Source organism: Ischnura elegans, chromosome 1 (genome assembly GCF_921293095.1).
Source record: "Ischnura elegans chromosome 1, ioIscEleg1.1, whole genome shotgun sequence".
Taxonomy (NCBI): domain Eukaryota; kingdom Metazoa; phylum Arthropoda; class Insecta; order Odonata; family Coenagrionidae; genus Ischnura; species Ischnura elegans.
In genome coordinates, this window is record NC_060246.1 from 135,589,391 (window position 1) to 135,615,443 (window position 26,053).

At 38.5% G+C, this 26,053-nt stretch overlaps 1 protein-coding gene across 1 annotated transcript in view; it reads right to left on the reverse strand.

The window, feature by feature from the left end:
* Positions 1–17,429: 17,429 nt before the first annotated feature.
* The window catches only part of LOC124170549, a 48,884-nt gene continuing 40,260 nt past the window's right edge, over positions 17,430–26,053 (reverse strand). The window contains exons 8-11 of the mRNA XM_046549348.1: positions 25,357–25,602; positions 23,838–24,644; positions 21,436–21,512; positions 17,430–18,899 (exon numbers count right to left, since the gene is read on the reverse strand). Of these exons, the coding sequence (XP_046405304.1) occupies positions 18,863–18,899; positions 21,436–21,512; positions 23,838–24,644; positions 25,357–25,602 (1,167 nt within the window). The 3' untranslated portion in view covers positions 17,430–18,862. The remainder of the gene's footprint in view (positions 18,900–21,435; positions 21,513–23,837; positions 24,645–25,356; positions 25,603–26,053) is intronic.

Below are 26,053 nucleotides of genomic sequence, written 5' to 3' on the forward strand. Positions count from 1 at the left end.
TGAAATGTCTCCGTTTTTTATCGCCTTACCTTTTTCCCGTAGCGGAAATATAATTCACCAAGAGGCATGGCGGTTTAACGTTAAGATTTGAAGTGCAACCCTAGGGACACCAAAAGTTATTATTGTCGGCGTGTTCTCCGTGGAGAGAGAGAAGTTTATCTTCCCCTCCAGCCACCGTGCATCCTGTTTCTCCCCCCCTCAACGCTCACCCTATCCATCATCCTTCGGGGACCACTTTGAACGCGCTCCACACCCCATGCCTCGTCCCTTTCATGCCACACTTTCATCTTCAGACAGTTCCTCTCTTTTTTCTAATGATAAATATTGCATTCATCAGTAATATTTATCTTTTCCCTTTCAGTTACTCCAACTTCTAACCCCTTATCTGCGATAGATCAAGTTTACATCATGTAAAGCGTAAAAACAATTTTGGTTGGGTTCCAAAGTTCTCTGCCAGTGACTCGAGTTAGTAAAATTACGCGGAAAAATGGTTTATATTAATGCTAGCGTTCTACCTCACGATCCGCTAATGTATGGCTTTCTTGTGTATGTGCTTTAAGCGTTGAGAGTCGATAGGTCACCTCTGAATTATTAGTTCTAATAATAGTTACGACCGTTTTTACGGAGCCGCATCATATCCGCTCGACCGATCATTTTTTAATTCATAATTTTAAAAAATAACTACGCTTTATGTTGAAATTTTGAAGGTCCTTATGGCATTTTATAAATGGCCATAGGTAAATATATGGTCCTTATTGGCATTTTCCTTTATCTTAAGTATACCTAAGTATTCAACCCCATTATTTTTTCGGGGGTGACGGTGTTATATTTGAGGAACAAGTTGTTGGTAAGGGTTTGCTCTATATGCGCTGAAATAGATTTCAAAACATAGAATGATAGAGATTTTCATCACCTTATCCCAGATTTGAACCCGGAAATATTCTGTGCGTTTAACCTAGTGCAAAGACTGCTAAACCCTCCTAGTTCAGGAATGTGGGATATCCTCCCTCGATAGCTAGTTCTCCTTCTATCATCTCCTGCTGTTGCTCCTCTCTTGGCCAAATAATTAACCACGTTGGTATTTTCCCCTCGGCAAATGTTACTCCCTAAGTTACCCTTAATTAAGGCTGTTGAAATAATACCCTTGCCATCGCCATGATCTACGCTTTGTAACGTCAAGGTACAGCTCCAAATCTTAGGTCTAAAGGTGCTTGCATTAATATGTGATAAATTTATTACTGAAGAAAAATTTGACTACCCGAGAACGGGCGCGTCGCAGAAGCCGAAGATTGAAAATGGATTGTGTTTTTTTGTCGACTTCTTTTAAAGGCTATGTCATTTCTCAGATTCTTCAAAACATCCACAGCATTCAAAATCCATCTGACCTCTTTGGGGTCATACTACCTCAGCAACTTTTCCCACCAAATTATTTGGCCTAATTGAAAACTAAAGATTGACATCTGAGTTTTAATTGGTTTTAAGTGCGATCAAATCGGGAGATATTATTCTCAGACATTTCACTGAATTTTCCGCGTGAACTCCATTTTTATCTCACCGAGACTTCCAACTTTTCCTTCCTACTTGACGGGAAAGAGTGAAAATTGCTCGACGAGAACGGAGTTTCTTCCTTTGCACTTCGAGACGTCGAAACCTGATCATATTAGCGGAAATGATATTTCTCCCGATACCATTTCTCAGAAAGTTGTAACCCTCTCCATTTCTAAAAAATTTAAAGCCTTGCATCTCTGTATTTGCGTGGCAATACTTTTAATTGACTTTGCCCTATGCGTACCATCAAAAAAAATATTGCTTGCTCCGAAAGGTTTAATTCAAATGAACATCTAATCTGAATGTAGGTACCTACAAATACTGCAGAAGGCTGACGTTGGAAATTTATGAAAATAACGGAGTATGCGATGCCCCCAGTGGAATTTAGTTTCCCCGGGCTAATTTTGGCGATTAATAAGTAATAATGATGAGTGACCACACATTAATTTCAAAATCCGCATTAATTGGAACGTAGATCAGTCATTTTCTACATTCATCCTCACTTTCAACGCTGCACTATTTTAAGTACTTTTTAAATATTAGCTACTGAGAGGTCATTTTTGGTGGTGAAACCATTAATTTATGGATCCAATCAATATATTTTAAGAATATTACGCGAACTCATAGAGGATGAAATTGAAACAACAAATGAGAACTTAAAAAATTAACAAAACTGCTCATGATAAGGCACTGGAAGAGGACACGTGAAGAGCTGACCAGAATAAATCAAGAGCTTCCAGTCTTGGAGCTGGATTTATTGTGCTGTTCAAATATTGAATAATAAATGGAAAGGCAAATAAATTGGATGAATGAAAAAGATAATTATGAATTGTAGAGAAGTTCCGCAGAGAAAATGCTAGTGGATTGTATATTAAGCGCAAAACATTGCTGAAATTACAATACGTAAAGGCTCGAATGAATATTCCTCATTCTAATACACAAACCACCCTAACAACTTCGCAAGACAACTCACGCGTGGACTCGCAAGTAGGTGGAAGTAATCGTCTCGGCATTTCTCGAATTACCGAATTCTCTGCGGAAGTGACAGCTGTTTGATGAGCGAAAAGTTTCTCACATACTCATACATATTCCTCTGCACACATTTTCACTCTCCTTAGTTTCAAATGTATTTCTCGGACTCAAAATATATCCATTAGGGGGATAAACTCGTCACAAATTCTTCCTCCTATTATAACATGAAATTTTGGTGTTTTCGTATGTGTGCCATGAACGTGTTTATGTTTTCATGTGAGCATGAGGATCGCCAGTTCATACGAAGAGAGTGACGCTTGCCATTGCAGGCGTGAAGTCGTTAAGCTAAGTTGCTACGGTAGCTTATTCTTTGAAACAAACAATAGTCATTCGAACTCTTTCTCATCAGTATTTTCCCTTTGAAATGAGATGTGAAGCCATTATAATGAGGACAGGTGTCCTTTATTGCTTTCAAAAATATTTCCTCTGTGTCCTCTTAAGACTTTTCATTTTATACGGAAGTGAAAATAAAGGAAATCTACGATGAAATGCTATACGAAAGTCTTTTTTACGCGGAGAGAATGTGATATGAGATTCTTTGGCTACTAAAATACTCCCAGTCAGTTTTTGGCCATTTTTGTGGATAGCATCATCATTGGCTGCAAAATTCCTATTCTGAAGAATGACCATTTTCACACTAGCTCTGCTCAAGCTGCCCTTGAGAGTAAATGAGGGGGGCTCGCACACCTTACACCTTCCTTGCGAAATCATTTTATTGCATAAATGGAACTAATAATCAGATAAAATATGAAGCCATGTGTTTTTGTTGTTTCGACTTACTAAAATATGATAAATTAGCGTACTTTAATGGATCAATGTCTAGGGTCGCAAACATTATCGTGTCATGCGCTTTTCCCTTAAGAGCAATTATGTTGGCAAAGGTCTTTGCCATGGGTAGCGTACTCCCCTCTTCTTTTAATTTGTACCATTCCATTCCATGACGTCGTCGCGTCGGCGACACTCCAAACTTCGAGGCTATATTCTTTCGCAAGTTATTTGGCGACAGCTCATAATGAATTCCTAGACCTAAGTTTTAATATTGGAGAAATTATATGGGAAAAGTGGTTTTCAGTGCTGGCTGATAAAATTTCTCTTCTCACATAAGTATAAAAAATATCCTAAATTTGTGTCACATTACAATTTATATTTTGCTCTAAATTGTACGCATTTGCACAAATTTTGCCGATATTTTCCGAATCTTTCGATGAGACCCCGCCATACTTCATACATAACCCCTTTCCTTACAATTATGAAACAACGTTTGGCAGCACTTATTTGTATCGCCAATATTGGAATAATTTAGGGATTGGACCTATATTTTCCCCTCATCACCTCACGTCGGCAGCACTCCAAGCTTCGGGACTATATTCTTTCGTAAGTTATTTGGCGACAACACATAATGCCTAGACCTAAGTTTTAATATTGGAGAAATTATATGGGAAAATTGGATTTTAGAATTAACTGATTAAATTTCTCTTCTCACACAAGTATAAAAAATATCCAAATTTTGTGTCATATTACAAATTATATTTTTCTCTAAATTGTACGCATTTGTATATTCCAACAAATTTGGCCGATTTTTTCCGGTATGAAACGACGTTTGGCAGTACTTATTTGTCTATTTGTATCGCCAGCATTGGAATAATTTAGGGGTTGGACCTATATTTTGCCCTTATCATCGTCACTCAAAAGAGATTAACGTCCTGCGAGATCATGATTTTTTTCATCTGCGCAAATTTCCAACCACAGTTTTTAATTCTGGCTCAGAATCAATAATATATATTTAATCTGCCAATATTAGCCCATAGCATAGGAAATCGATGCTTCATTTCATTCATTGGAGTCAATTCATCTCATTTATTATTTCGAATAGCTGTCCAATGTCTTTGAATGCATTAAATGCGAGAAGAGAGTTTTATTACGAAGCGAACGCGGAGCGAGGCTTCCTAAAGATATGATTAGCAGCATATGCCGATGTTATTTACACCGGACCAAATAGAATGCGAAGGTGATAGTGGGTAGAGTTTAGGACGGATCGAAAGTTTCCAGATGAAAATCCTAGGAGTATAAGTGTGCTGGAATCATTCGATAATAATTTCGGCCCGAAACCAATGACTCACCTAATAAGAAAGTAATGATGTCTCCAAATCTTTCCATACTGAGTCAATCGTGAAAGGTTCCACTTAAGCCATCCGATGAACACCGAGAACTTTAATCCATAACAACTTTGAGAGCTAAATAGGGGCGGTATGGGGTGGTTGGAGGCCTTCAGCTGGGGATCGTAATGGGGCCATCCCCCGGAAAATATTAGGAAATTGCATTCCCGGAAATGGATTTTGACGCTAATCTGGCTCTTAAAAACTATGTAAAAGTTATTTAAAATGGCAATTTCGCCGGAAAAAATAATGTAGAAAGTGAAATTTTCACAGCTTACAGAATTGAATAATACAAATCTAAAAAAATCTCAAAACTAAGCTTTTCGAATAACCCGTACAAAAAAGAAACAGGTTCTCTTTTATCTTCTGACTCCTTTATTTAATTCATTTTTATAATACCTTTTTACGCTAAGTATGTTGTATAATAAGGCAAATTAATGAAAACTTAGAATTTCTATAATTTAGAAAATACTTTGGTTCAAGTAATCTGATTCTTAATTCATTACACCTTTGGTATACGCTTCACGGTAGACGCGAACGTCGTGGGGACCCTATAAGCTCGGCGATCGCCGACCAGCCGACCTGGCCAGACCGCCCCTGGCGTTTAGTTTTTGAATTTTTGTATTTGTATGGGTAAACCACGAGAGCTTAACGCAAGTTGGTAGCTTTTTTCAAAATGAGGATCTGAGTTTCCATCGCATTTCTATTACTATCGAGATTGGTGTTGCTTACGAAGTCTCTAATTGAATAACCATCTATTAAACAGGTGCCCCTAAATTTGAATTTCTGTTCTAGCAGACTCTTCACTCTCTCTCTAAGAACATTAAAAAAATCGCGCATGATTTTGTATTATTGCATGCAAAATCCCATACATTTTACTCTTATGTTACGGTAACCGATGAACACCAAATATTGCTATTTGCTTCATAATATATTATCTTAATACAAACTCTACCGCCACTTTGTGACGTATGCAACTGTTTATGACCTATGGTTACACTGCAAAATGATATAAAAAATGAAAACACTTTTTGGTATCCCTCGGGTAATATTTTAGCGAATGATGTCCGTAACTGCTAATTTGATGCTATTTATTTAAAAAAAAAAGCACGAATGTTTTTTTATGCGGTCGATATAAAAATATTAATTATAAAAATTAGCAGATTTTCAAATTAGTTTTTACAATCTTTTTATTCAATTTTCCTCCTTTTTGTAATAATTGTCTCCTTATCTTCCAGTAAATGTTAACGAAAATGACACTAAAACTTTGCTTTTTCGAATTTCCCACTTACGGAACCACTCTCGACTCTTGTACTTCCGGGGGATCGGGTTGGTGTGTGGCTAGAGTGTTGGCTTCCCACCCGGTGGGCTCGGGCTCAAATCCCGGCAATGGCAGAGAATTTTCAGAGACTACCCGATCCCTGCTTGAATGTTGTGTGGAGGACACTTCAAGCGCAACACTCCGTCCGTCGGATGGGACGTTAAGCCGTGGTCCCCTTGGCGCCTTTCGTTAAGAGCAGGCTGACGCCGACGCCGGGTTTCTCTCCACCCTTCCTTCCTCACCCCTCCCTCATGGCGCAAATGACCTCAGCTGTCGGTCGCCTCCTCCAAAAACCATACCAACTCTTGTACTTCCCATAAATGATGGCTTGGATCAAATAATCGGTCTGCTTGCGTCCCGCGTCGCCCCTCCGAAGAGAATTAATAACTGGGCGAGTCGGACGCGCTAAGGGTTTAGCGATGATATTCTAGGGATGCCAGTCATGTGACCACGGAGCGGCAGATATATATATTCAAAGGGGGCGGGGGTGCATTCCAGTGGGGAATGGCAAGGGGGATGATCGCTTCGCGGCGTCGTTTGAATGGAGGAGGGAGATCTCAGCTCCCCACGCATGGGACAGTGGGACGGGTGGGTTGGGCGCGCCCTTGGCGATGCCTGACCCAATTTTTGTCCCCGCAAACCCCTCCCTCTCGACTGGCCCCTTTACGTAGTGGCCCATAGTCCAAGACGCTTCTTAAGTGGGCTTTAATTAGAAACCCCTTGCGTCTAAGTGCTTCCAAGTTCGCAGGTGAGATATTATGGCAGTGGGACGCGAGTGAAATTCCTGACTATTTATACGTACCGACACCCCCAAACTGCATTCGTTTGCACGCTGTCTTTTCTGTTTTAAATGGCTACTTGGCATAAACACAAGAATTGCGGGGGTAGTAATAAAAAGCAAGACCTTAATAATTTTAACCGCAATGAGTTTTAAATGTGTACGATGAGGTTTAATGCAAGATGGAGGATCTTTATCATCTGAGTTTTTTTTTCTGCTCATATTTTTTTTCGGAATACTTTCACTGAACATGACTTAGTGCCTGAGGTACTTTTCTTCTCGAGGTTTTTTTCTTCGATTAAATTAGGCGAATGGAGACGACTCATGAGCGTAAATTTGATGAGATGAAGTACATAACTCTCTCATAACAATCTTTCTTTCCCTGAAAACAACGCAAAATCGAAGTAATTACCTATTCACAATGCAAAATAATTTATCGGAAAGTACAAAAGTAGGCTCTCACGAATACTTTCCTGAACCTTGCGATGAAGAGTGTAGTTAAAAAAACATTCCTACCCGTGCATATATACGAAGTCCCGTCCTAATAGGGTGGAGCGAAAGGTGCCATTGAACAAGCTCCACCCCGATAAACTATTTTTTCCAATGCATTATGAAATTGCGGGTTCTTATAAAATTAAAAATATATTTATGATATGTATTATCATAGTGTTTTGGCTTTACTCTCGTGAAAATGAAAATGTTGCATTCGAAACTATCATGCAAATCTTAAAATTTTCGCTTTTAAAATGTAGTTATTTGACCCATGTCTAAACTCGCATAACCACTACAGCTAGATAAATTCTAATCTAATCTAATTATCATGCTTCATAATTATATTCCTACTGTTGAAAATGTTCCTTCAAACGTTATTGTCAGTTAGGACACCTCGTTTTCCCACCTTTCTTTATTTATATTATGCGCAGCGGTGCGCATCATATAAAAAGGTGGGAAAAAGGAAAAAAATCCGGAAAAAGTAGCCCGCGCTTATCATTATTACAGATATGACTATTTTCCAACTCTGAGGAATCACTTATTCATCAGAACGGCTGCCTCATTGTTAGGAGATTCCGCTACAAAACGACTAATTTGTCATTTTTACAATATTATTATTTGAATAGTAATAGATGATGATGAATTTTCCCCTGAGGTCGTCCCTATAATTAGCGGAAAAGCTGGCCATGAGCTCTTAAGAGGCATTTAAATCAATAAATAATTGATAAGCTAGCAGATCCCTGAATGCTAAAATACTCTCCGAGAAAAAGAGGCATTCCATTGCCCGTTATAAGTGGTTTCCCACATTTTCATTCTTGAAGGTTGGCCGACGTTATATTTACTGCAAGCTGACTTTATTTCGAAGATGCCACTCGCACAGAATTCCCCCTCCTCAGCCCCTTCCGAATCCCACTTGGCCTCGCCCGCATCCATTTTTCCCTCCTGCCCCTGGAAACTGTCGCCCTGTCTTTCGCCACTCCAACGGACGACGCAAGCGGTGGCGGTGGCCTTCTCCAGTTTAAAGTTTCATTCCTTTCGTCGCATTTCGAATCCGCGGAACACACTCCGACTCACGGAATTCCCCGCTCCCCGCCCCACTCCCAATCCTCCTCACCCTACCCCACCCTCTGGCCTCAACATTCCTCCTCTTGCATCTCCCTCGCTCCAGCTCCTCTGACGTCTATTTCCGGAGACAGCACTGCTGCACTTTTCATCCGTCAGCCATTTATTAATTCCTCTCTCTCTCTGCCACCTCGTCTTCTTTAGAGTGACTTTGAACTCCAAACGTATCAAGTTCTCCGCATCCCTCGAACCTCCTATATTCGTGCACAAACCTCTAAATCCCTGTCTCTCCGGATGAAGATTAAGCCATTTTAGCTTCTCCTTGAAATTAAAAATTTCCAAAAACTTAATAATATCTACTCTTGTCTTTCTTGCTGAGAAAAATGGCATGGTAAAATGCAAAATTAAAGTATGATTTTGAACACAAAGGTGCGGTGCCTGAGGTACAAGCCTGATTTCAGAGGGGATTTCATTAAATGATAGCTAGGAAAGAATCAAAGCGCAATGTAGAAGCCAAGCGCAGGACACATAACTCGAAAATACTTCAGTTATTTGCCGCTAGTGTAACATTATTACCATGATTAAAAAAATATTTCTCAACTTATTATGTTTATAGCATGAAAGTTAAATGAGGACATATAAATGTTGTTGGTTGTTGATGACTTATTGATGGATGTATTTTTGTTTTCTAGTGAAGTCCGTCTGCAATAAATTAATTAATCCGTAGTTTATTCGTTGATTAAAGTCTACATAAAATTGCGAAGCTACGGAGGTACTTGTATTCGAATAGAGGTTTGTGTAATTTTTAAAGGCTGCTTTAATTGAATCCAGAATGAAAACGACGATAATTTCGAGACGTGGCGATTACTGTATTTTTACTGTATTATATTAGTTACCGGGAGATGAGAAGGTAACTTTCTGTCTCCAAATGACCTATTCCAACTTATTGGGATTGATGTTCTCAGCGCGCTTACTTTTTTCAGAGTTGCTGTGTCTTATTTCCAGTGGATTAGTATTTTTGAATAAAAATACGAAAAAGGACACTTCGCTCCGTTGGTCAAATTCAGATGTCCTTTCCCCCACAAATAACGGTGCATTTTCCAGATGTTGGACTTGATGTTAAAAATCTGATTTTTATATCATGCGTCACAATGTAAAGACAGTAATTCATTTACTCGTCAAAATAAATAAAAATATGCATAAATTGGTCAAATATAAAATAAATAAAATGGACTATTTATATGAATTATTTTATCTAGGTCAGCCTTGAGGATTTGTTCCAATAATATTTATAAACGTCCTTCCGTCATAATTTCGAAGCCCAGAATTTGGTAATCAGTAGAAAAATCAGAAAGAACTAAAAATTACGGAAAACTGCGAGGAAAATTATCGAGATTAATTCAGTGGTCTAGAATAAGAAAATTTATAATGTCATAGTGTCTTTATCACTTTAAAAGGATCATTAAATCTATCATTGCCATCTCTCACCCACTACTTCAAATAAATGACCGAAACAGCTCATGAATAAGATAACATTATATTTCTGACAACAATCATGGATACAATGACAATAAACTTTCCATTGTAGAACCTTAGCGTTTTTTGATGGAGAACACCTTGAATCAAAGGAAAGAAGAGCATTATTGCCAGTGATACTTTCATTTTTCCACCTGGGTATACCTTCTATGATCATTGGAAAAATTAGTTGACACATATCGGCAAGTGACCCATCATTCTTCATTACCATTACATATTTTTTTCATCCGAAAAAGCGGAGAAAAATATTCGCTCGGATCAAAAATCAACAAAATTTCCTCGATTTGCTGTTTTTTTGTAAGCCCTCCCGAGGGAATTTCTTAAAATTATATTTCTCTTCGACATAAATAATGTACTGACTTGAATTCACTACCACAATGCGGCATTCCACCTTCTAGAAATTATTCCCCCTCACGATACTACTTCACTCACTTTTAGCTTTATTTTCACTATTTTTAACTTTCCACATATTATTCTTCCAAACCCAGTTCAGACGTGATTAATCTGAGTTGGACGTTGTTTAAGCGATCTACGGATAATTATTATTTTATGCTGTCATTGTAAGTTTTGAATTTGCGCTATTTGTCCTTCTTGAATGATCATTCGTAGTTTCAATAATACTTACTGAGTGAGATGGAGAAACATCCCTGGTGGCTGAGATGATGGCAATCCACTAAATAACGATCATAGTTATCATTTTGCCATCAGGAGCGAATGTATTCATTGTTATAATGAGATTTCATCAGTGTTTAATCGTATTTCAACACCGGCCACAGTGAGATTGGACCGTTTGATTAGAATGTATATCTGTCAAAATCTAAGGCAAAATACCTTGGGTGTAAATTGACTTTCTCTACTCACTGAATTGAATGCGACCGTTGGTCGACCACTGACTGTATATTTGAACGATCTCTAAATGTACGGGTGGAATTGCTAGTCTTTGGGGGGACCTTCCTTTCCTTTCGCCGTAAACCACAGATTTTTTTCCGAGCATGCTTGGAAGAATTTCAATGGCACGTAAAATTTAAGGGAAGACAGATTGCTCAGCTGTCATAACTTTTCGCCACTTTTAGCCCATGAATTTCAGTGCCGTCAAATGAAATCCCGCGTAAGATTTCGTGGAAGGAAAATGCTCCCCAATATTTGTCAACTGAAGTATTTGCAATCAGGCAATGGTGAATACGATAAATAATTTCATTTCTCTCCAAGTAGAAGCGTATTTCAAAACCGAAGGTTGTCGGCAGCCCTTGGCGGCAACAATTCAAACTCAGCCCTGAGACTCGTTTCTATAAATAGATACCTCGACTTGGGTAGGAAATCCACCTCGTGGAGATGCGCAGTTTTAGCGAGAATCCGAATGTTGATGAAACCGCGCTGCGTCGCGGGGAATACCCATCCAAGTTCGTACCCTTTTGGCCATTCATTTATAAACAGAGCACCAGGTGAGATAAATTCCTAGATCCCGATGAAAGAGATTTTGAGGAAGCCCTGGCAAACTATCAGAAGGAAAACAAAGACGAACAAATGCCTTCTGCCTTGCGGAATCTTTCCATCGTCTGCCGAACAGGGTTTGAGACATAGTTCTTCGCAAATCATGAGTTTCCGTCAGCAACCCAAGGTTTGTATGCACGATATTTTCTTCTGAGGCTCCTAGATGTGTACCCACGGAGGAGGGATGGTGCAAAACAATAGGCCCCTTCCCTACTTGAATTTCTACTACTTACTTGTCTCGGAAAATGCTGTCAACCTTGCAGACATATAACCGCTGCCTCAAACTGTAAAATAGTTGGCAAATAAAGCCAGCAATAATAAGCCTTTACAAATTCTGTACGTTATAATTAGGAAGTTTTCTTAACTTGCAGGTAAAATATGTATTCTTACATAAAACTGGATGCTGCGGGATATAATCACTCTAAATGCTGAATAAGCTTCACCGATTTCGAGATTTTTGAGTCCCGCCTCGATTTTATTCCGATTCTATCTCATTCTCTCGCCAAAATTTTCATGAAAATAAAATTTACTTCGTTCGCGTAACGCTATAATGCACTAGCAGACGCTTTTCTCACATTCTCCACTCCAAGGTCACTCTAACTTACGATAAGTTAAGTTATTTTGAACGACTTACGGGTATGTGGAGAAAGATATTTAATTAATTCAGGCCACGGATTAGGAAGTAAATTTGGACTATAAGAAGGAGGAATGCGGGAGAATTTTCCTCGCGGCTGCGTCTTTGGCTCTTGGGGTGAGTCGCCGCGAGGCTCTCGACCCCTTCCTTCCTCAAACCCTTCTAAATGCATCCCCACCCCCTTAGCCGCTCCTCATCTATTTCGGGGATGGCAACGTGGAGCGTTTTAAGACGACCACGACGACTGCGGAAGGGCGAAGCGGGGAAGAAACACCCCAGCGTCACTCATTTGTTTTTGGGAAATACATTTCTTCAACCACTCCCGTATTTCCTTAGACGCAAGGCAGCCTCACCCTCTTAGCAACGCGTATTATATTCTTCCGGGGGACTGAATACTCACTTCCGATAGCTGAAGGGTGGAGAAGGAAGGATAGAGCCATTTTATTATTGCTTCATTGCAATTCGGATTCCCATTTTTCGCGATTCCTTCCGGAGAGCACTGTCGTAATATATGCTCCCGCAGTTGCAGCGGCCAATATCTACGTCGTCTTTTGAGAAAATATCACGAATGGCTTTTTCCAATTTACGAAAGCGATGAGCAAAAATAAATTATAATACATAATGATTAAAAATCACGCCATAAATCAAAACTACGCGTATTTATGGCTGTCAAAAACTGTAAATTTGCAAATGCAGTACTAACAATACTAGTACTAGTTTCCCGAGAGTAGTTAGGGTAATTTTTCATTTGGATTCATCATATTAAAGCCTATTAGATATGGGCAATTGAGTGTTCAGTACATCCTCATGACTAGGATTTGTTATTAACACAGATTACAGCAAAGTCATGCGTGAAAATCGATCAGTATCGGATTTGAGACCTGTAGCAGGCGCATTTCAGAAAGAATCAAAAATATTTTCCTCATATGAGTCAATCTAAACATTTATAAGGGATTCTCTTCTCTTTAAGTACCTAATATAAATCAATATTTAATCCGTTTTTTCATGGTCCTCCAAAGGCATTTAGGATTTTTAAATTTAAATTTTGATTTACTTTCAATGCAAATTCTCTCGTCAATTTGGAGTCTTAATTACAGCTGAATTTCTAGCAGCAAGAAAACCTTCACGATGGCTAAATTAAGCAATTTTGTGCACGCACTGGTTGGACACGGCTGATGTTGGCGGATGCGAAACAGGCGGGTCGGAAGATATACAAGTTTAGGAACGGTGTAGAAGTTCGGAGGGTGTGAGCCACTGATTGTCAGGTGATTATAAGGCCAGTGTTATAGCATTCAAGTAATTTCTAATAATTCTACAGAATTTTTTGGAGGCTTCCGCGGTGATTAAATTGATGAATGGTTGTCAGGTTAATTCCGCGTTAAAAATGAGTCGGCGCAGAATTAACGCGGAGATTAATCAAGAACTCTACAGAATAATTGAAACAAATTAATTAATGTCGCATCATCCACTTTGCAGTTTTATAGTAGGAGAAGAGTCATTTCAACTGAGAATTTTCACTGACGTCAAAAAATCTTTAATAACAAAAAATGCAAGAAAGGAAGAATACATATATATGGCTAAAAATGACTAAGCCGGCGATTGCACTGTGTGTACTCATGCCACGATGCTGAGAACCAATGGTTGAGCGTTTATATGCATCAATACTAAGGACAAGGTAATAATTTACACTTAAATATAAAATAAATATAAACTAGGACGAAAAAATTGCTTGTAAATTGGGCTACAAACAATGACCTGGGTGTTTTCATTAATACTTTTTTTTAACAAGATACCAACCACTGCTGTAAATTTTAGGGATATCCCTCACGCTTGTCTATAATCTATTAGCACACGCATTTCCTAGAACGTATTGAAGGGATTGATCGATAAAAGGGTTTAAACGATATCAAATTCCCATTTAAAAATAAAATCGCATGATTTTTAAGTTTTCTTTTTCTCTCCGGAAACCATGATATCATCATGCCATTCATCTTTTACATCTCATTTTCCTTCACAGTAACACCGCCTGCCACGGACCCAAAGGCTACGTCAATACGAAAGTGGGCTGTGCCACGACCACCGAGAGACTGTCTCTGTGGCTGTGCGCAGTGTCCCAAGTATGGAATTAATACTTATTCCTCGCAGTCTCCGCGATGGCCTAAGGCCCCTATTAGCCGAGGCAACCAGACGCGCCACCGGTGGAACTGGTCAGTCGTGGGGCATAGAATCAAATGAGTCCTATTAGCCGAGGCAACCAGACGCGCCACCAGACTTTCCAGTCGCCTGAGCCCTGCAACCGCGCCTTCCACCTTGGGTTGCTCAGGCCCCTATTAGCCGAGGCAACCAGGCGCGCCACCAGACGCGCCACCGGTTGCGCGTCTGGTTGCCTCGGCTAATAGGGGCCTAAGGCATTACGAAGTGGATGATCGTTGGAGTGGGAAAATCTGCTAAGGAAAATAAGACGGTGAAATATTTCAATTTTCATCTTAATTTTCTTGGGCTTCGGTAAAACCCTGTAATAAATGTAAACGAACGAAATTTTTAGCCTTATGTATTTATTGTACAGATTTCTAATCATTAAATTATTCTGCAGAATAAGGTAAGTTTCCATGGAGTACCCCAAAAGTATTCTTTATTCTGTAGAATTCTTTAGTAATAATAGTTTTCTAAGTCGGGATATCATACAAAATAGGCCTAAGATAGGTTTGACGCAGCTCTCCATTCAATTCTCCCGTCAGTTAATCTTTTCACACAATAGTGGGTATATCTTTTCCTCTCTTCATCTAAAATTTTCTGTATGTCCATAGCCCTAACATTCTATCACAGTCTGTGCTAAGATACAAACTTTTCTATCTTTTTAATAGTATCTTTTGAAATTTTCACGGTTTCGATGTTAAAATAATTCCCTTTCCGTTGATCAAGGACGACTACCTCGAATCAAGAATCTTAACGCCGCGAGTACAGCCTTATTCACACCAAATTCCTACTGGAATGACTTAAACATAGATACTTTTTCTTTTTCATCGCATCTCGCATGTCTTCCCCTCTGTCCGTCTTTCTTGTTATGTACTCACCATCCAGTCTAAAGGCCGTTTTACACGGTACACGGAATTGCGCAGGTTAGAGCTGCATTAATTTCTAAAATGGCGTGGAATTGCGCGAATGCATGAACGAAATTAGAACAGGGGCTATTTTGCCGTCTCGCGTCCACGCATTCTCGCATGTGTTCTAGCAATTCACCGCTTTACACGACGCAACTTTGATTGCGCCTTCGCACGTACGTCAGATTGCGCAATTCCGTGTACCGTGTAAAACGGCCTTAACACCTCTAGCGTCTCCAGCCTTTTCCCAGTCTTTACCCAAGCAAACCCCAAGCTGGAGTAGTTTTTCTTACATTAGGTCGCCTATTTTATGCACGTCAAGGCTGTGATACATACAGATGAAAAATAATATAAATGAAACTGCTGTGCTCTTTAATTATTTCATGTCTTCTGCCTCAGCACATTCGCACGTGACATCCTTTCCTTATATCCTGGTCTTCAGTGCGCCCTTTGACTTCCGTTGATGTTTCAATATACATAAAAGAGAAACTGATCTAACACCTTCGATAGAGATTTAAAGAAGAGGATACCTATTTAATGCACGTATCCATAAATTTGCTTCGTGGGGGTGTTGATATGGTATACGGGTTGTCTACACTGGTAATGTGCTTTCAATTTGAAATCAGAAGAACATATTAATTAAGCTAAAACTTTTGTTCGCATGATGATAAAATTGACATGTATTTCAGGGTTTTAACGAAACGGCCGCAGTTTTAACGGCTAGTCTCCATATGCGTCTGTTCCCGGAGTTCGCAAATTATCGATATATATTTACTCAAGTGATTCGATGGCAGGAATTATGAAACATACACGGAGGGAAAAAATTAAATGGCAGAGGATAGGTACCACTGAGGAAGGGACCTCTTTAGCGGATGTATCACGGGCAGTCGCCATAAATAAAATTTTGGGGCGGGGGGAATGACGCCGCCAAGCCTCCCCCCTGGCTTGAGTGGATTGGGGTATTTTAATAATTTGAACTTTGACTCTTTCGCCGAAACTCCGCCGACTTCAGTGAGTTCTTATTGAGAACTTTGCTGTCACGCAACCAATTTACCGCAATAGCATTTTTGGTGATCCAAAGTGCGCACAATATGAAGAAAGGACACGAACTTTCCAAGCAAATAAAGGAGTTATCCAAAAGCTTTCTCTTAAAGAGGAAGTTTTCCGTTAAATAACGCATGAAAGCGAAAAACAAGGGTACGAGCGGCCTACTGGGCAGAGCGTTTGACTCTTAACGGAAGTGTTCTAAGTTCGATTGAAGTGAAGGATTTGGATAGTTCCGGGTAACGACCGGGTAACGCCGCGGAGGGGTCCAGCGATAGAGCTGGCCCCCACTCTGAAATTCACTGGTTCATACGCCTGATTGTAAGGCTTAGTAAGTGGCGGTTAACTTTACCCTCACATACTTTGAAACAACTAATGCCCTTGTCCTTTCCCCATCCCTGGAAGGAGTTGAGGTAGGCCGGAGGAGAATGGATTGTTAGTCGATAAAAAGACATGACGAAGAAACTGAAAGCATTCGAGGAGGCACTACAACTTAAAACAGACGAAAAAGTGTGACTGAAAATGTGTCACAAGAGTCCGGCAGAATGTTTTGATACAGGTGAGAAAAAAAAGTTTTTTGCCAAGAACCTTTGCTTAAGCCAGCATTTTTTGAAGTGTCAGTAAATCTTAGGAATTAAAAGTAGGTAGATGCTATTAGTAGCTATCGCTTGGGTATGCACTAGAAATGGCTAGTACCCAGCATTTTCCACAGAGAAAGTCTTGCTGGATGGGAATCAAGACTCTGAAGCATGGATTCCCAAGACCCTTAAGGATTACATCCTCGCCAGAAATTTTTTAGACAGCAAGGAGAATGAGAAAAATAAAGGAGGGGAAAATGAGAAAAATAGTTTTTAACCCAATGGGAAAGCAGTACAAAACTGACAAATTTCTCTCCAGTAACACCGAATCCTCTTCTCTTCATTTTCTTATTAAGATACAAATACACGTGTGCAGCTGTTTCTTTGGATCTCATTCCTCCGTTGGACAAAAATAAAATAATAGGATTTAGCAAACATACCACCCAGTTGGCAGTGCCAATGGCGATTTATGGGAGTGGCATGTCCCAGTGTGACACCAGTCTAGTGATTACTACTGCTTTACCAGCCATCAGGACCGGCAGTATTTACAGCGATTAGAAGAAAGCAAAGCAAGATGGAGGAGGCTTCTAATGCTATGCAGAGTTGAGTGGAGGGAAAAGATGCAAGAACAAGAAGATGAAATAAATCACAGAAAATACTTTAGGTAAAACAACTTTATATGAATCCATAAAATATCTCATCACAAATCTTATATCATTGACATCTATATATATAAAAATGAACACTTCGATCTTGAAATTAAACTTTAGTTTCCAAATTTTTCAAATAATGATGAGAATCTTGTTATCCAGTTGACTTGATTCTGAATCTTATGAAGATAAGGAGACATATTAGCACATAAGAGGTTTGCCACCACTTATGGTCCAGTTAATGAAAAACAAGCAATTAATAAAATTTCACCATCAAAAAAGTAATTTCAAACATCTATTTAGAGTTTAAAAATCCAAACCAAAATAAAAATGAGTCAGTTAGAATACCTTCATATTTTTATAAACTATTACAATTGCACATAAAACTTTTTGTGCTCTTACCTTAGTAACAAAATAAATACTATACAAAATTCACATAGCATATAATATATCTTTGTACTCTGTAAAAGTGCATTTATTTAGCTTAATGCACTTGGTCTCATTTCAACACACTAACATTTTAAGTTAAAAAAAACAACTTGTGAACAACAAGCAACCAGCACAGTCTCCAAATCCTCAAGCCCCACACAATAAGCACAAAGCACCAATTGTGTCCACCAACTATTACTCCATGAAATAGTGCAAGGATTTTTTTCCATTCCCATTTACCTAAAGCCTTCACCTTTTATCCAACTACCAAACTTTGGTAATGAAAAGATAGAATGTTAATGAGAATATCCACAACTATAAATACATCTGAGAGGGCTTGTTTCTTTTGGAAAATTTATGAGGAACACTCATGGACTGAGGAAATGAAAATAAAAATGAATTACTTTTGTGGTAAATATGTTTAAGTAAAATTTAAAGGGTATAAAAAACCCATTCATGAGAATATTAAAAAAATTAAAACCAACCATGCACTAACAGGTAATTCAGGTAAAAAAAATCAGAGGTGCAAGTGCATAAAATCCACCAATTTCCTTGATAGATCAGCTGAAGTGTAGATGGTAGTGTAAAAAATTATATCTTTTGCTGCAGAGAGCTCAGAATTGGGATGAACAACATGCATGATTTTATTTGTACATCCCAAGGCAAGGAGAAATGGTTTCCTTAGTATCTGCCGACAGACAAATAACCATCTCTTCCTAATCTGTATCCTGTACTTTCAATCAATGGTGAAAGCACAGGTTTAGTTTCAGTTCAATACAAGAGGAGTCTTCAGTATAAACAAAGTCAAGGAGCACTTTTCTGCCAAATGCACTTCATGGAAATCTGGATAAAAGAACAGTCCATCTATTGATTTTGCTAAGCCTCATTAGCAAAAAATTACATCGCAAGTGAATTTTAGGACCTAAACAAAGATTTCTTCTGCATTGAGGCATAAGAAAATACTGCCACAGATTTACTTTTTCTTCATATCAAGGATATGGCCAACACTTTCAGGTTTTATTCCTGCTACTGGATTCTGTAGCCAATCTAGAATGAAGAGAACAAGAGTCAACTTAATATGAAAATTTACCAGAAGAAGATATACTGTATAAAAAAAATGTCGATGCACAATTTATGATTCACTCTATATATGCCATGAAACACCCGTGATCATTAACATATTATAAATAAAAAATCATTACAACCACGGAAATAATACCCACAAAAAGTAACAATTCAAAAGGGATGTGAGCATTCAAACATTTTTCATGTGAATTTTATTTCAACCTCTGCTTTCCAATTTTTAAAGGCAATTTTTGCATTCTAACTGACAAGGGGAGACCACGAACCTTGCTCCTCCTTTTTCAATGCTGTATTTTTTATGGCCTTTGGAATGGTGAACACATCCCTGAACTAGTAGTGATTCCGTTGAATGGGGCTTAGTTTGGCTGTAATTAATTAATTTTCATGCTGTACTTTTCACAAGCCGCGTATAGTTTCATAATATCGCACCTCTCAGAAAACGGGTCAGGTGGGGTAGTGGTAGCGTTTAAGTGTAGCTACCACCTGGGGGACCAGAGTTCGGGGCTTGGTGCTGGCTATATATTTTGTTGTCTTCATTGTGATTATATGGTGTCAAATAATAAATATAACTTTGAATATGTCAATATTAGGGTTCATTCTTGCTTTTTCCAAGGCTAGAGTTAACGCAAGAGAATGGAGTAACCTTAACAAAGCACATGAAGTAATTGCACTAAAACTCACAAAAATAGTTTCGTAATCAATTTCACACAGCACGATGTATTATTTGCAATTTACAGTAAGATGTGGTTTGGTGGTTTTAGAACTCACCATCAGAATGAATTTGCTGCTAAATTCAAACATGATGAAAACTGTACCTGGCAGAGTTTTTGATGACATGCAGAAGGAAGAATTGGAGCTGGCAATAGAATCGTATGCAAAGTGGATGACAAAGGAGGTAGAGTTGGAATTCATCCAGCATCAAAATACATGATAAGGAGTGACATACTCCAGATGAAAGAGAGCATCCTAAATTCACTTTGACTTACTCCATCAACAGAAGAAAGCTTGAAGTGTGAATGAGAGTTCAATCATGTAACTAACCCCTAACTGTGACCTCTATAAGAGCAGTAAGAGCCACACAAAACAACGGTGTATAACAATCTTTATCTTTTTTTATAAGTGATCATTTGAAATAGATTTCTACCAGAAGAAATGTCATTCTCTTGACAATATGTCATCACCAGCAGAACATGGAACAGATGCAATGTAATGCTTTACATAATGGGAATCAATCAAAGCCTCAGCTGCTAGCATGAACAGTAATAACACTAGAAATTCCCAGATTGATAGGTGTGATCCTTTTTTAATTTGCCTTTAATTCTTTTTAAAAAACATGGAAGGTAGTGCCATTTGCTCTTAAGACTTTTTAACATGTGTATTTAGGTAAATAAATATTTTGGCAAGCACTAAAATCAATTGATACCAAAACGCTGTCAAATAGTGGGCACATGAGACAAATGAGATTCTTTTGTGACAGGTCCTCACACACTCCTACATTCTGCTCACACCGAGTTACTTTGCAGAGTCGCAAATGTCTTGGAGATGAGGGTAAAACAAAGGCGGTGGATGGGAGCACCTGCCCCCTAGACACTTAAAAATAGACAAGATTTTTAATACGGCTATCATTACATTAATTTTATTTTGTGTATTACGGAGCCTCAACCATTTAATTTAATATTAATAACTTTCACATCAAAATAACGAGAATATTTTCCAGAGTAATTGTTGTATTTTGTTTTTATTCTTAAATATGAGAAGACCTGTCAGACCCATGTGTCCCTCCCCAGAAATAAATCCTGGATCTGCCCTTGGGTAAAAAGGAGGGGGGAGGAGGTCCAAGGGTATATGGAGGGCAAAATGGAGGGGTACTAGATAAATGGATAGAAGTGACAAGGGAGGAGGTATATAAGATAAAGCAAAGACCTCACAGCAAACTATTGACATGGAATGAGTAGCTAAGTAGTTTTTCAGTTTGAAAACAATTGATTCATTCCTCTTACAAATTATTATTAGGGAACAAAATTTGAGATACTCAATTTACGGTTTACTAAGGCTTATATTCCACCTCCCTACGAAACTAAGTACTAAAGGTGCACGGAGGAGATTAGCACAGAGGCATTCTACAATAAGAGTGAGCCTTGGTCAAAAGGAAGGACATGCTGAGGGGGTGCTGAAACTCCTTAAATGTGCCTACCATGGCTCTTTGCTCCTTTTGCAGAGATGCATGCCATTGCTGACCAGCTCGAACATGGCCCATTACAAGACACACCTTACACACAAGATCAGCTCCTTGCACTCTAGCGTGCAGGACTTAACCAAGCTCTAATATTAAAGAGGTCACACCAAAACATTTCCAGAGTTACAAGGACAAATTCAAACATTCCAAGTTATCTTTAAAAAAAATCTCTGGATTACTCCAGGCTACTGGATAGTATGACATATAAAGTTGAGTCCTTAATTCAATTAAAATATTTACTCATGCTATGATTTATGTCATTACCTGTCATTTGGAAGATTTAATTTGATAGAGTTGATGACTCCTGGCTCTGAAGATACCTCCAAGACTCCCTGGGATGCCTGTAAAATGAAAATCATTCTATAACTCCATCCAATTGCAATATTCTTTAATTTTACTCTGGAAAATAATATTCATTCTTACACTAATACATAATTATGACATCATTAATAAATTTTTGCATCTAGTATTTTTTATTCTTCTAATCATGGGCCAGCAACTGAAGGCCCCTAAAAACAGAAACCAAATGATTTAATATAGCTCCTAAAACTGATGTCCGAAGGTTATTTAAACCTGATAAGCTCGTATGGTCAATTCTGATTCCCCAGCATGTTCAGAAAAATATTTTTTCCCATTTCCTATTGCACACCTGCCAAAATTTCAAATTTTTGGTTTCTTTTTCTTTTATCAAAAACAAACGAAAGAAATTTCCCCCTCAACCTGAATTTATTAAATTCATGCACCAGTGACGAGATGAGGGAATGAGCGCTACCCTCATCAATCAAAAATAATCAATGGCTTGAATCAGTGAGTAAATGATAAAATTTTCAGTGAGCTACAATAAATAAACAAACCTATGGTCATCAGACTCTTAGGCTTTCTTCATACTTCTTGGGATTGATAAGGAATGAAAAATTAGCCACATACCCTCTCTGTACCCTTCAAAATTAAGAATCTACGTACAGTAGACTCTTGTTATTACTAAGTTCACGGGACAGATACACCAGAGGTTCGTAATAATGACGTTTGCATGAATGTTTCTTTTAGGAATCATGTAAAATAAAACATGGTTTGTCAAAATGTCTTGTCTCTCCAATCTCCTAAACTTACAGTTGCACAGCGAAATAGCTTCAGAGTCAAGTAAGTGTATTATACACGTGATTAAATTATGGGCAAATATATAATTTTTTAAACAAGTACATTCCTTTCCTCAATAGAAGAATGTGGCATGATGCAATCGAGGGCTAATATCATCCCCAATACAGGAATGCAACACTGCATCACTATTGTGTGTCAACTCATGACTGTAACAAACTGATCTAGCTGGGCGTGCGATGCAGCTGGAGCCGAATAAAATTCTCTGCGTGGGAAGAAAAAATGGGCAAAACGCTGAACAGTTCCTAACTTCACGAGGGATACCATGATACTTTGTTTGGATTGTGCAATCTCCTCTTTGCCACACTGCGTCAACACCGCCACTGCCACATCGGCCAACTTGAAAGGTGCCAAATTCAAAATTTCAGGCATGCTTGAAATTTATCTCTGAAAGTTAGTAAATCAAATGTGTGTAGGAAGAGGACTAACTCTACGACAAATTTAAGAGTGATAATGATTGGGTCATCAAGATTCCACAGGAATGAAGCTTATTATATGTTGTGTGCACACTGAAGTACCTCCTACTGAAGAAAGAACCATAATTGATGCTCTTAGGCACGTGGAGAGTCTCAATGATGCGCACTGATTATAATGTAGCGGAGTGTATATACACCTAAATGCTGTTGCTTATTCATGGAAATTTGTGATAACATTTCTTTAACTAGTTTGAATAAGCCTTTTTGTCGGGACTAACAATTTGTTTCGTGATAACTTATTCGTATTAACGTGAGTCTACTGTACTTCAACAGCCTCACGTCTTCCAATTCTACAAATACCAGGGCTATGTCCACTTCCACAGACTCCTTCCTTTGGATTCTCTTACAGCTTTCTCTCTTTTGTTGTGCAGTATATCTGACTTATGGTTATCTTGCGCACAAACTTTATTACGCAATGCTCTAGTGCACTGCCCTACTCTTGCACCTGCAGTTTTTTCACACAATCTTCACTCTGTTGATTCAACACTATGTCATGATTATTTGCTTCCATGCCCTATGCTGCCAAGATCAACTACTCCTTTAACCCAAGGGTTTCCAATCAGAGGCAGTCAAAAGCAATGCAGACGGTGCAATAACAGAATGAAAAATATTATTTACAGAACAAAATCCACTGGAAACATGAAAAATTTATGCCTAATTATTATCACTTACTTCCTGAAGAACCTTTAACCCCCCAGATGTTTAAGTGGTATATGAATCATTATGCACTGAGAAAATAGCAAATGCAACTCAATTGCCATGTAAGTCGGGAACTCCTGCAGCAACATTTTGGCACATGTGATGTTTCAGGAGCTTATCTCCCAGACATTGCATTAAATAGTCCATGACATGTGCATCCACAATACAGAGATATATAGTAAATACTGAAGGAAAACACCATGCTAAAAAAGTCCAAATTCAAAACTTGCTTTAGGTAAAGAGCCAACTTATCCTATTTATGCTCGTGTCCTCATTTCTATTAAATTATATTTTCATGGAATAACTATCATCTATCAATTAATAAAAAAAACTTACCAAGTGTAAGGCTGTAAAGAGAAGCCTTGAAACCTCCTCCTTCCTGAAACCGGAGAACACAGTGGTAAAAAGAACAGGTTCAGTGTGCTGAGAACTGCTACCACTTGGTAATTGCACATCCAACTCAGTATTAGTTTCTATGTTATCGTTTTCTTCCGTCCATTCATCCCAACTCCTTTGCAGCCCACTGGATCTCACTTTACTCTGCAGCCACTGTCTTTTTTCAGAGGCCCACTGCCTCAACTCTCGCTCACTGTCTGCTATCTCTGATTCAGCCTCTGTCAGGCCCCAATTATACACCTTGGCAAGGGAAGTGAAGAGATGTCCACCACTCAAATCCCTCTTTAAAGCGCCTTCCACTAAAGAACAACCACGTCTCCTCAACCGTTTAGGGGCTTGAAAACCACGAAACTCTTCCCCATCAAAATTTAACTCTGCCTCTTCTGGGACCATGAAGTCACTGTCATAGGGTAACACAAATGGACACTCTGTATCTTCTGGCAATGATGAACACCTGGCTTGCGACGGGATCCGGTCCAAAACAAATTCGTCCTCTTCATCACAAAGGTCCACACACTCTTCTGTTTCACTGCAAGACGATGGATTTCCAGGAGGGGGCCATCCACTGCGCGTTACCAGCTCCATCAGCACAGGGGCATATCTCAAGTGGCTGTAAGGGCCAAAACGGAGATTTGCTTCCAGCCTCGGCATAATCAACTCCTGCCACTGAGCTACTTGATCTGACAAGGTGGTTGGCTGGCCAGCACTCATCAAATCTTTTTGGTGATTCTGAATCCAGTAGTTTACCTAGAACACAAGAGACAAAATCATTCAGTCATACTGTCGAATTAAGAGGTCAGCTGTCCATTAAGGAATAAAACTTCATAGTGCAATCCAGATTTAAACCTTCTTGGGAGGAAGAATTCTGACATTGTACTAAAAAAATCAGGAAGCCAATGCCTTTGGAATTGCTATTTTTAGCGGTTTTCATGCCTACTGATAGAAATATACTTAATAACTTTTCATGAACAAATGGAGAATTGAAAATAAATTGCTATTAAAACTAGAGGAAGCAACAGCAACCATGTGTTCTCATAATTAAGTGTTTTAACATTCTTGAAGAAACACATACATACTTAAATAGCTTACACATTTTATCTCTTTTGATTATCCATTTTGGTTTACACCTCCTTCCTCAGAAAATCATTGTTCTCTTTGATAGAAATTTGTAAAAAAATTGCACCCAAAAGAGGGCTGAAAATTATCCATAGTTCGACTAATGATAACTTGCATCACCAATTTATCAACTCTTAATTCAGTACTCCTAATCCCTCACAGAGGAATCATGGCACAGCAACCAATAATATACAAAATAAATCCATTTCCAAGGCTTAATATCATGTTTGATTGATAAAATTCATAATGATTACAAAATAGGCGGATTTTAAGAAGATTAACATGGAATTAGCACATGAGTTTAAAATTAATAAATCGTTCGCAGAATTCTCTGCATACTGACCTGAGGTTGACCATCAGAAGGAGTATCGAAGTATTCTCCTTCATTATCGGATTCGGACAGATTGTCAAGGTCTTCATTCTGATCATCACTCAGGAGCAACATTTGCCCTAACGAATGAGGATCAGGAGATGCTGGGGCAAAGGACATTGGGGACTGAGGGTAGTGGCTTGAAGTAGACGAACATGGAGACTGGCTCGGCCTCCAAAGTTCTGCAGCTCGACTATTTCTCGCCATACGTTTCTTTTTCTGGAAAATATCAAAGGGTAAGTACGTAAAAAATAAACTACAAACTCATACATTGAAAAAATTCAATTGAAAGATCAAGTACAATTTGTTTCTATTGAGGACTTTTTCTCCCATCGCAGGACAGGTATAATAGTGGTTAAAAATCAGCCGACTGGAAGCAAATATTTATTTTACATCATTTGGATATACCAGTTTCTGCTAAGAAAAATTAAAGAAATCACCAAATAAAAAAACCAAACATTAGAGCCACAAGATACGAGGTACAATGTAAACTTTTTGATATCAAAAAATAAAATATAAATAAGAAATAACTTTCACAATGCCCAATAAATTTATGAAATAACACTACTAGGCATTCTGTCTGATTTTGATAAGACTGTGTAGTAAAAGCCATAACTACATTGATTTGTAGATAAAATCTTTCACTAAGGATAAAGATTTTGGGTTTTCA